The sequence below is a fragment of the Pleurodeles waltl genome, chromosome 4_1, assembly GCF_031143425.1.
Source record: "Pleurodeles waltl isolate 20211129_DDA chromosome 4_1, aPleWal1.hap1.20221129, whole genome shotgun sequence".
Lineage (NCBI taxonomy): Eukaryota > Metazoa > Chordata > Amphibia > Caudata > Salamandridae > Pleurodeles > Pleurodeles waltl.
Window position 1 is genome coordinate 733605265 of NC_090442.1, and position 12233 is coordinate 733617497.

Below are 12233 nucleotides of genomic sequence, written 5' to 3' on the forward strand. Positions count from 1 at the left end.
GCCAACTCTCCCGTGTGAGAGAAGACTGCAAGTATAGGTAGTCCAGTAATCAGAATCTCCCCAAGAATACGCTGGTGTAATAATAACAGTGTACAACCGTTGTGTTGATAGTTCACTAGGCTCATGCCTAACTAAATTTAGCTCTTTATACGAGGCACCACCAATGTTTAAAAGCAAATGTTGTATTTGTACAGGAGCAAAAGGAAACTAAAAAAGATCGAAAGAAGAAGAAGAAGACTGGACCAGATGGCAGAAGCAATCTTGAAGTAACTGCAATGGCTGTGGAGGAGGGGTCAGTGGAAGAGGTGGATTTTGCTCTGACGGCAGGGGATGGTGGCCCTGATGGTGGTCGTGAAGATCTGATTGAGAGCCAGAATGAACCCAGTCGAGAAGACATAGAAGAATTTAAGGATGTCATGACCCAGAGAGTTGTAGGCGCTGACCAGTTGCTTAATGAAGAACATCCCACTGGAGAAGGAAAGGTATCTATGAGGAGACTGACAGGTTGTTTGAGATTGTGGTTGGTGGCATTCTTTGTTAAGTATTTGGAAGGTAATAATTGCTTTTAAACAAACTCATTCCTCCCTAATGCCCTTTACTGTAAAGGCCAACCTGATTTTACCTCTATACTGAAAGTACACTCATCCTTGTTGTTATTTACAGCCGCATGAGGGGCAAGATACTCTGGCTTTTGAGTGTGTATTTTTTAATACCACACCCAAGCTCGTTTTTGAACTGTTTAACTCCGTTCAAATGTGTGATCAAAAACAATGTCAGGCAATGGCCATCAATAGCTGACCATGTTTAAATCATGTGTCTGTGGACATAAGAGTATAGCATTCAAATAGTAATATGCTTGAAAGCAGAGTTTTAGCCATTGCATAGTCAAACCCATTTTTGGCTCACGTTTCTGATGTCATTGCTTCTATTTCGACTGCAGTTCTGTATACGGTTTACTAATATAGGCCTGAAACTCAGGAATATTCATCAATCTGTGACTGCAGAATTAAAACCTCGCATGTGCCCAGATTTGCAAACAACAGGAATTCATAAAGATTGCAAGAGTAACCCTGTAATCCATAAACATTTGCAAGTTGGCAGAAAACTTTGTGAATTCCAAATTACGAGCTTGCAGAGGCATTTCTGGATGCATAATTGCACATAGTGAACAATTGTGCATGGTGATACACATTTGTGTGACTAAATTTTTTGTTTTTATTCTCACACTAGAAAATATTTTTCCTCATGGAGAAAGCCTTTCCCGTTCACCTGTACCAATTTTGTGGCTGTCCTGTTCCTATTCTATGAGAAATGAAAAAGAGATTTACTCCTGCCATTGGGATGTAAAGAAGTTTGCCAGATGAACTTGAGAAATTATGGATGTTTCCATATTTGCCAGGCATCCCAGCCCAGGGACAGCCTCTCCACGCCCACAGATTAGAATTTACTCATTCGCAATATTACTTTATACTTATCATTCCTGTGCATGTTTTGTAAAGCGCTACCGTGTGACTGCAAGCCGCTGTGTAACATAGAAGACAAGGCGTTTGGTTGCTCAGACCCCTTTTTGGCTGAAGCACAAGAAGGCGTGTCTGTAGTGGTAGGGGTCTCCAGTGGAAACAGATCTGTACGTCCTAAGGCCTAGGTCCTCCTATCCATTAATAACTGGTATAGGACAATTTGAACGTTGTTTTTGTGCCTGTAGTTTTGCGGGGTAATATTTTTTTCAATAAATTGATTTACATAGACAAATTTCCCTTTTGTGAATCCCTTGTACATGTACATCAATGCATTTGCGCTTGTAAGTTGGACTTGCATGCAGGAAGGGCTTTTTAGATCAGGTCTTATATGTTTAAAAACTGTAACTAATTGGTTACCCAAACGTGCTTTTATAACTATAAAAAAAAGTCTAACCCCAGCAGCCTGTCACTTCATTAGAGACGGATGTGGTGGTCTAGTGTGGTTGAGAGTTCCACCCTGTATTTCCGAAGAGCTTGTTTACTTCTGCCTGGAACAAACAGCCCCAAAGGGTACCATGACACCCTCAGGCACATCTTCTCTTACTTGGATGTGTTCAATATCATGATTTAAATTGCCAATCACAAGCAATCATCCCAGCCTACTTGCTGTTGAGTTAGTTCAGTATAGCTGTAGGAAAGCACAAGGGGCCCAATCCACAAAGCAAATTGTATCTCGTCACTCCTAGAAGTACTTTTTCTCATGGGTTCAGATTCACAATTGTCCATACTCCTAAATAGTACATTTGGAAAGCTTCACTAATCATAGCTTTCCAGTTGTACTATTGAGCGGTCTGATTTTCCTCAGTCTGGGATAGTACGTAGTGTACAATTTGGCTCTGTGGAGATGCAGCCCAGTGTGCAAAGGCACATACGTTCTTTTTCCTTTCCATTTGTAAAGTATTTCCTTATGTAGAAACCACTGCGCCTACACATGCACCACGGCTGGGTTGATCCTTTCCCTTTCCACGCGGGAAAGGGAAGAAAACTCTGACCCTTTTCAGGAAGAGAATGTGTCGGACAGGACGTTATGAATTTCCACAACCTCACAAGTGTCTGGACGTTCACAAACTTACAAAGAGGTTTTTCCTAATACGAAAAAGACTTTGCCTGTTGAGAAAGAGATACAAAAAAGCTTTATAAGGCAATTTCACTCCACTTGCATATTCACCTTTCACATTTATGCACATACCTATTCTGTTGCTTGCGGAAATGTGACGTTCACAAAAGAACTCAAGACTCACTTCTGTGAAACTGCAACCGTCGTAGCTTCCAAGGAAACTCCTAGAATACTCGGTGAATTGCAAAAACTTCGAAACGTTTTCAAACAAAAACGCTAATTAAAGGCAGTGTATTTCGAACTTTTGTAAAAAAAATTAAACACGTTCAAATAGCAAATATGTTACAGTGCCCCGGTGCATCCCAGTACAAATCTACATCGCTTTCAGCTCCAGTTTTCTCCCAGAATCCAGCTCGTGGAACCTTTCAACCACCCATTTTACGAATGGAAGGCTATGTTAGCACGAGCACCGTTGTTCACCTGTTTCTCAGTGGGGCGGAGTGTGCCTGCACAAGTAAGTCGCCAGGCAAGTTATCCCTGCAAAACATTCAGTGCAGAGCAGAACACAGGGAGAACCTAGGCCCAGGCAGCCATCTGCATTGGCAGTGGAGGCAGCACAGAGTCTCCAGATGTCTGTTAGTGCCTGTCAATCAAACACCTTTTTTGACTGCTCTTAGACCCAGAATCCCAAGAAGAAGAGGGGAGACTGGAATAATGACTTAAAAGTGGGGATTCATCGCTTATGAAACTCAGGAAATTCTACAGTGGGTTGCAAATACCTTTTTCTAAAATAGTCTGGGTCGGTTGAATTATTATTGTAATTCAAACAAACATTATGCGGAAAGAATTGTTCAACACCAGTTTTCTGCAAATCAGTGAGCTATGTCTTATACATACAATGAAATATAAATAAGTGTGCCTAAACAGAGCATTAGAGAGGAAAACGAAAAGACGACGTATGGAATTACATAGAGCACTAGTAGCCAAGAAGAGGGGAGTGGTAAAGGCTCCTCTTTATGCCAATAGCATTCCCATGCTCATACGCACCTTACATTCCCTTACATTCTCTACCCTAGGGTGGAGGCCAGTGTCCCTCCCAGGACAAAACTTCCAGGCCCGTTCCGTAAAAAGGAAGCTAAACCTAGCATAGAAAAGATGGACCAAATTCAGAAAAGATCAGATTTTGAAAGAAATTTGAAAAAAGGCAGCCGACCTTCCATGAATGCAGCTTTCTACATGTTTCAATCTCTTTCTAATCCTGTGAAGATATTTTTCCATACCATTGCCTAAAGTAAAATCCAAATAATTTCCTGGGTGGGAAGGAGGCAGCAAAGACTTTATGAATATCCACAAATGTGTAAATGTGTATGTTCATATGTTAGCGTAAACATCGAACGCCCATTCCATGCGTACTTCCACCACTGCTCGTAGGTTTACTAGGATTGTAGATTTACTCACACAAAATTGTGTTCAGGGGGAAATAAACATTTGTGAGACCAAATATATAATTTGTCTGGATGAGAAAAGTAGTTTTATATTTGTAAAAAAAGGCTGTTTGGGCACTTGAGTCTGTTTAGATCTCTTTGAGAATCAAGCCCTACATGTTTTTCGGATGTAGGTGTGCCTTTCACCTGAAAAAAACAAACAGAACTTAAAATTGATTCGCAAGGGTGAGATTGTGTAGTTTTTGCCTCCTGCTGTTTAGGCATGGATGATACTGTAAATTGTGTGCACAGGTGTATGCATATTTTTTGCGAAAATTATGTGTGTAATATAAATTATGCCTGGGCTGTCATTTGTGTGAAAACTGCATGCGATGTATGCCCACGGATCCCAGTGTCACACAAGATATCTTCTGAATGTGTATTCTTTCCAGATTTTAAATTAAGATGGGAAGTGTTGCTCACGCAGCACATACTGTCACGCACAATCTACTTTGACAGTAGCAATGTATGAGTGTCAAATGCTTGAGAATCCTCTATTACCCCAGAAGACAATGGAAAGGATGAACTTCAAATGGAAAATGTGTTTTCCATGCAAAAAAGGGTGGGTGCAATAGATGTAAGCCAGAAATGAAGTACATTTCTTGAATGTCTGCCTATGAGTTTACAGAACTCTACAGGCAAGATTCTAAAACTCTTCGCTTGTGTTGTCAAGAAGACCTTTTGGGACCAGAGTTGATTCGCCCTGTTTTTAGCTTTATTTTGTATTTCACATTTTGTAACATTTTAGATGCACTTCTTTTAGCAATGACATTTACACGCACTTCTAGCATGATGTTTTACTAGGAATATGTGGTACGAGTTGCTTGTTTAGTCAGCCTTTGCATAACATGTAATCAGTACTTTCTGTTCAAGGCTAGGAGCACTGTACACAATACCCTAGTTCTTGTGTTGCCCATTCAGGAGACAGTTTATAACATCTAGACACGGCATTGCATCAGAATTGTGCTTCCAAACACAGTATGGTTTTATTATATAAGCGGTGCACTGACCTGGAAGAGGCAGAGAGCATTCCTTCCACAACCGTCCTAAGACGAATTCTGCACTGCTGGTGCTAATTTACCAGCTTCCTGATAGTATTGCCATCTACACTGCAGGCCGACTCCTGTCACTGTCTTCAGGTATTATACTGGGACTAATCCCTTAGATTGGGCCAAGCAAAAGGCTACACCCGCTATGCTCTCAGCATTGTCTTAAGGTTAGGTAAGAAACTTTAGAACCACTAGAACTTCTGGAACTTCATTTACCATGGTTGGATTATTCATTGTCTTTACCATGTTCATCATGCTGGCCACTTTGCTTTGTTCCATCTACCTAATTATCACAACTCATTCACTTCAGGCAAGATTACATTTGCTTCAGTAAATATAAGTAAAAACTCAGTTTTTATAACTTTTGTGTTTTCGCCTGGGCATCCACGAGTAATGCAAGAAAAGGGTGAGATCTGTTTCCACGACTTCCCTGTGGAGTCACTCTAATGTTTAGGTTGCCATAATCACTTTCCACACTAGTTGATATGGGGGTTCATGTGAGGCACTGTGAGCTAGCCAGGATTTGGGCCAACCTCCTGATGGTGTGGAAGGAGTTAGTCCTCAGCATTCTGAAGTTCTGCTGTCCTAATACGCAGTCCTATTAACTTAGCAGGAACCGCATAACAGTGTAGATTCAGCTTATATGCACAAATATTTTTTACAAATGTAAACCCTATTTGCCATTCCGAAAATGTGGCTTAATACTGTTAAAGTAAAAAGATGCACTTATGTACAACATTGCCCCACATTTCTGCAATATTCTGTGGTAGAAACTCTTCTACCAGAAGCAGCAAGAGGGTCTTACTGCGTGACATCCTGAAATTTAGGTACAACCACAAAATATTGTATTCAGAAACTTTTCATGAACCAATCATTCCCTGAAAACATCAGCAATGTATTCCAGTTTAGTGCAAGACTGACAGACTGGCAATAGGTAGGGAGCAACACCAGAATTTGCCATGGTATAAGAGAAGGGGTTTTGGAACAGGGACATTATTTTTTCTGTTGAGCAAAAATGAGTACAAACAATTAAGCATGCAGAAATGGCTTTGCTTGAACTTAAATGAGATTTTCACAAAGGTCTTCCGGGAGCAGTCCTGAAAAGATGTGACTGTTGCCGCTTACCAAGAGTACTGTGGAAGCCTTTGCGAACTGTAGTCATTGAGCAATCTGCACTCATATGGTGGCGTGAAAATCTCTGAGTGTAGATGTTAAAATGTCTTTGAGAATCAAGGCCTAAGCAACCATTCTTACATTTTGGGGTTTTCTGATTCAGGTGAACATCTGTAGAGAGCCACTTGGGCTCTTCCATACTTTGTTGCCCGCTTCGTGATGACATACAGTGTCCAGAGTGCAGGCTATAAAACAAAGAGATGCTGGATCCTCATGGTCTTTCGGCACGTGTCTAAGCATTGAACGGTGTTGCTGTCTGTATGTTCTTAAACAGAGGCTTTGATAGCAGGCCCGATGACCGTGCAACTCACCCCTCTACATTTGTAATGAAATGGTGCTACAGGCCACCCCACGCATACGCGATCAGTCGCTTCTCACCTGCATGGACAGTCAGTCCCCGCCCAACGGCCTCCAAGTGAATTCGGGCCACGTCAGACGCCTGCAGGCGGGGTGAAGGAGACCCTCTCCCTGGCCCAGGGAAGACGGCTGGTGCTGGGGGATCTCTGTGCCCTGCCATCCCACCAGCTGCTGCACACCCAGGGCCATCAGCGCATATTCTGCAGGCGAATGCAGGAGGTGCTCTCCCTCTCTTTCCTCTGAACCGCGCTGGAGCACAAGGACCACAGGGGCTGCCCCATCCACTGCCTGCGGAAACAACATCGGGAGAAGAGCCCGGTGGAAGGCACAACATCCTGCCTGCTGCAAGGGTATTCCCTATCAGGCCCACAAGGTTTTTTCGGTTCCTGCATCACTGGCCTCCCCACGTGTCTGCTGCACACATTTCAGGTACCAGGGCTGCCAACCCTACCTTGGCAAGTGGGCTAGAGACACTCCCATGGGGTAGGCTCTTCAGTATAATCCACCAAAAGGGGGTGCAGAGGCCAAGCTGCCTCTCTCTCTCCAGTCTAAAAAAAAAAAACAGAGGTACAAGTGAAATAAACCAACTCAGGGCCAATAAAAGGGTTGCTGAGATAACAAGGGGCATCAAGCCAGGCTTTACGCAGAACAATAAGTTAATCACCAAATGCTTCTCATCAACGTTCAGAGCACAATCATGGGTCGCATTCGTCTGTCATTGTGCTACCCCCGTTTAGCCAGCTGGTAGATCTTGCTACGGCTTCGCCTCAGTCGCGTAACTGGCTCGGCAAATTGAGACACTACTTCAGAGCCACACAAGAGACTGACGGAGCAGTGCAAAGATCCCTCATGTTGCATTTTGGGGCGATGAAATCTACGATTTGTTTGAGACGCTGCCAAACACTGGCAATGACGACGACTTTGACGCAGCGGTTGAAGCCCTAAACAGGTATTTCGACCCGCAGCTTAACCCTGACTATGAGAAGTTCAAGCTGTGGCAGGCCCAGCAAACCAACACGGAGTCAGTGGACATGTTTTACACACATCTGTGCAAGCTGGTGAGCACCTGCACAGGTATCAACCAACATGATTAGATAAAGGCACAGATAATACAGGGATGCCGCTCCAAGGTGTTACGCAAGCTGATCCTGCTGCAGCTTGGCATATCTCTTGACGAAATACTCATCCTTGCGAGGTCACACAAAATTCCCAATAGCTGTGCAGAGGACATGGCTGCCGCCCTCGCAAGGTCATTCCCGGCACTGGGACCAGCAAATCTGGGCCCTGTAAAGGAAGAACAGGTCGAAGCCATGCAAGGTCACAGAAACCCACTGCGTATGGCTCAACCGCCAAGAATGTAAGAAAAGGGGTGCGGAAACTGCGGCCTTGAACACGTATGTCGGGCGTGTGCCCAACGAAGGGCAGGAACTGCTCCAAATGTGGTAAACCCAACCATTTCACCAAGGTCTGCCGAGGAGGGTGGCCCAGAACCGGAACCACATTAGGAAGAAGAGCAGCAGTGAAACAAGTAATGCCAGCAGAGGATGCGGGGCAGCGGCAGTAGACACGTACCCATGCGCTAACGAGGACGATGAAAATTAAGAGATATGCATCTTTTTATTTGCCAACAGGTTGGACCAGAGGTGGCGACCACTACCCATGTGTTCCCTAACGGTTAACAGCACACCAGTGACCGCGCTCGTAGACATGGGGGCCTCAGTAAATGTCATGGATGTAGAACAATACAGCCGGATATCTCTCCCACCAGAGCTCAGACCGTGCCATACCAAGATATACGCTTTTGGAGGCGTAGACCTGCTACCCCTGCAAGGGGTGATAGAGGTCACTGTTGGCAGCGACCGGCACTCGACACAAGCCAAGTTCCACTTTGAGGAAGGCAAGAAAAGAACCCTCCTAGGGTACCACACCGCAGAATATCTGGACCTAGGCCCATATTTATACTTTTTGACGCAAAACTGCGCCAACGCAGTTTTGCGTCAAAAAAATTAGCGCCGGCTAACGCCATTCTGAAGCGCCATGCGGGCGCCGTATTTATTGAATGACGTTAGCCGGCGTTAGCCGCCAGCGCTGTCTGGTGTGCGTTAAAAAAAAACACGTACACCAGGCAGCGCCGGCGTAGGGGGAAAATGGCGTGTGGGCGTCCACAAATGGTGCAAGTCAGGCTGAGGCAAAAAAATCGCCTCAACCTGATGTGCGCAATTTTTTTTCCACTCCCAACCCCCATTGAAATGACTCCTGTCTTAGCAAAGACAGGAGTCATGCCCCCTTGCCCAATGGCCATGCCCAGGGGACTTCTGTCCCCTGGGCATGGTCATTGGGCATAGTGGCATGTAGGGGGGCACAAATCAGGCCCCCCTATGCCACAATTTTTTTAAAAAAAAATACTTACCTGAACTTGCCTTAATGTCCCTGGGATGGGTCCCTCCTGCCTTGGGTGTCCTCCTGGGGTGGGCATGGGTGACAGGGGGTGTCCCTGGGGGCATGGGGGGGCACCTCTGGGCTCATTCTGAGCCCACAGGTCCCTTAACGCCTGCCCTGACCCAGGCGTTAAAATCCGGCGCTAATGCGGGTTTTTTAGACCCGCCCACTCCCGGGCGTGATTTTTGCCCGGGAGTATAAATCCCACGCATATGCATCGGAGTCATTTTTTAAGACGGGAACGCCTACCTTGCATATCATTAACGCAAGGAAGGTGTTCACGCAAAAAAATGATGCTAACTCCATGAACTTTGGCGCTAGACGCGTCTAACGCCAAAGTATAAATATGGAGTTAGTTTTGCGTCGAATTTGCGTCGAAAAAACCACGAAAATTCGGCGCAAACGGAGTATAAATATGCCCCCTAGTGTTCTTCCCTCAACAAGTGCACGATTCACACTTCGAAGCGATGCTGGCGACTTACCAGAGCACTTCCGTGGGCTAAGGAAGCTAAAGGTAAAGCAGTTCCACCTGCATGTCGACCCTGCGGTACAACCCACGGCTTTAAGACACCGGTGGGTGCCTTTCCGCCTGAGGCCCCAGGTGGAGCAAGAACTACAGACTCTTGAGGAGCAGGGGGTCATAGAGAAGGTGACTGGGCCAGCACCCTGGGTGTCGCCTCTCGTTATCGCCCCAAAGCCAAAACAGCCTGGACATGCGTCTTCCCAACACTGCCATAAAGCGGGAACGCCACATCATGCCCACCATGGATGACATTATTGCAGACCTCAATGGGGCCCAATGGTTCTCCAAGCTGGACTTGAATTCAGGGTAGCACCAGCTGGAGCTAACCCCCTAGAGCTGCAACGTCATCACATTCTCGAACCATGTCGAGCTGCGTCGCTGTAACAAGAGACTTAGCTTTGGGGTCTCCTTGGCCACAGAGATCTTCCAGAACGCCATACGGGAGAGGCTGTTGGGGTTGGCTGGTGTCATCAATCTAAGCGATGATATCTTAATTTTCTCAGACACCTTAGAGGAGCATCACAAACACCTGAGGGCCATCCTTCAGCGGTTATCGGATGCTGGGCTGACTTTGCACTGTAAGAAATGAGCTTTCTACCGCAACTCCATTGACTTTTTTTGGCTACATCTTCACGAGGGAAGGGCTGAAGGTTGACCCTAAGTAGGTTGAGTCCATCAGGGGGCGTCAGTACCTCATAACGCCACTGAGGTCAGGAGCTTCTTTGGGATGGCGACGTATTGCAGGATATTCATCCCCAATTTGGCCACGCTCACTGAACCTCTTCAGCGCCTCATGAAAGTCAGTACCTGGTGGGAGTGGGGCACAGAGACGGACAAGGCATTCCAAGTGGTTAAAAGTGCATTGTTGGACACTGTGGTCATGGCGTATTTCCACCAGTGCAAGAGAACAGAAGTAGTGGTGGACGCCAGCCCCGTTGTGCTAGATGCCGTGCTCCTGCAGGAACAGTCACCAGCAGTGGATGCCGGTGTCCTATGCAAGTAGGGCCCTCTCAGCAACAGAGGACTGGTATGCGCAGATTAAACGGGAGACGCTGGCCATCAGGTAGGCCTGTCAGCATTTCCACTTATACTTATGCTGACACAAATTTAGGATGGTCACCGACCACAAACCACTGGTATCCCTCTTTGCGTGAATGGCCAGAGTTGTTCCACCGGGAATCGAAAGGTGGGCAGTGCTCCTCCAGCCTTACCGGTTCCATGTCATCTACCGGCCAGGGGTCAACAATCCAGTGGATTATTTATCATGGTATCCACTCCAGTCATGCTCAGAAGAAGCAGAGGAGGAGGATGGACGGATGGAGAGTTTCCTGAGCATGATCATGTACCTGGTGTGTCCCATGGCTCTGACTGTGTCGAAATTCGCTAACACTTCTTGCAGGGATGCCATTATCAGCCAAGCCAAGGAGGCATTGATCAATCGTTCATGGAAGCGCTTTCTTGACAGGACACCGGTCTTGGACTCTGAAGATCGCAGGGCACTGAAGCAGATCTGGAAGGTGAGGTTGGAGCTCTTGGTGAGTCCGGAAGGCCTCCTTCTCCGTGGACAGCATTTGGTGATACCCCAAAGTCTGCAGGGCCGAGTGGTGGAGTTAGCACCCCAGGGGCATCAGGGAACAGTGAAAACGAAAGCCCGCCTACACGGAAAAGTGTGGTTCCCAGGGTCAGATGCCATGGTTTACGACCTGATACAAAGATGCCACCCGTGTGCCATCACTGCCCGTGATCCTGTCCCTGCTCCCGTGGTGACCGAAATGCCCAGTACTCAACCTTGATCCAGGATAAGCCTGGATTTTGGCAGCTTTCCGGATGGCCGACTGACTGCTGTGATGATTGACTCATGCACCCGGTTTCCTATGGTGCAATTGGTGGTGTCTACGGCATTTGAGCATGTCCGTCCAGCTCTGGAGAAGGCTTTACCCTTTTGGGTCTGCCTGAAGAGTTAGGGACAGATAATGGTCCTCCATTCCATGGCCAGTAGTTTCAGGACTATCTTCGCTCGCTAGCCATAGCCCATCGGCGGATCACCCCTCAATGGCCCCAGGCGAACGGAGACATTGAGCGATTAATGCGAACTGTGAACCACGCTCTATGAATTGGGGTGAATCAACAACAAGACGCTGAATTATGCCTGCATGCTTTCTTGAGGGCTTATCGGCAAACACCCCCCAGCTGCTTTGATGTTTTGTTCACTGCCCATAGACTGCATACCCCTGGGCAATCACTGGCAGCCCATTGCCCTGGACGTGTCCAAGATGCAGGAGAAGCAGGCAGGGACGAACGCCAACGCCAGCGAGAGGAGAAGAGCTAAACATTCCGACCAGCAAGTGGGAGAGTCTATCATTCTGAAAGATCGCCATCCGGTGTGGAAATTCCAAACACCCTATCAGCCTGACATCTGGAGGGTTGAGAGGCTCATGGTTACCGCCACAGAGAGGGAGGGCAGGTGACTCGGAACGTGTCATGGTTCCGCAAGGTGGAGCCTCGGGTGGGTGATTCAGGACCTGGACTTGAGGAGGAGAATGGTGAAGAGTTTGAAGGGAGATGTCCTTCGCAACCGAGCTCTGCCAATAAATGCTGACGGGGAGGAGGTGGTGTCTCCCGCAGAGGTCC

At 46.7% G+C, this 12233-nt stretch overlaps 1 protein-coding gene across 1 annotated transcript in view; it reads left to right on the plus strand.

Moving 5' to 3' along the window:
- LOC138288093 (collagen alpha-1(VII) chain-like) overlaps positions 1-12233 on the plus strand; it is a 963348-nt gene that overhangs the window by 578247 nt on the left and 372868 nt on the right. The window contains exon 68 of the mRNA XM_069229319.1: positions 195-482. Within this exon, the coding sequence (XP_069085420.1) occupies positions 195-482 (288 nt within the window). The remainder of the gene's footprint in view (positions 1-194; positions 483-12233) is intronic.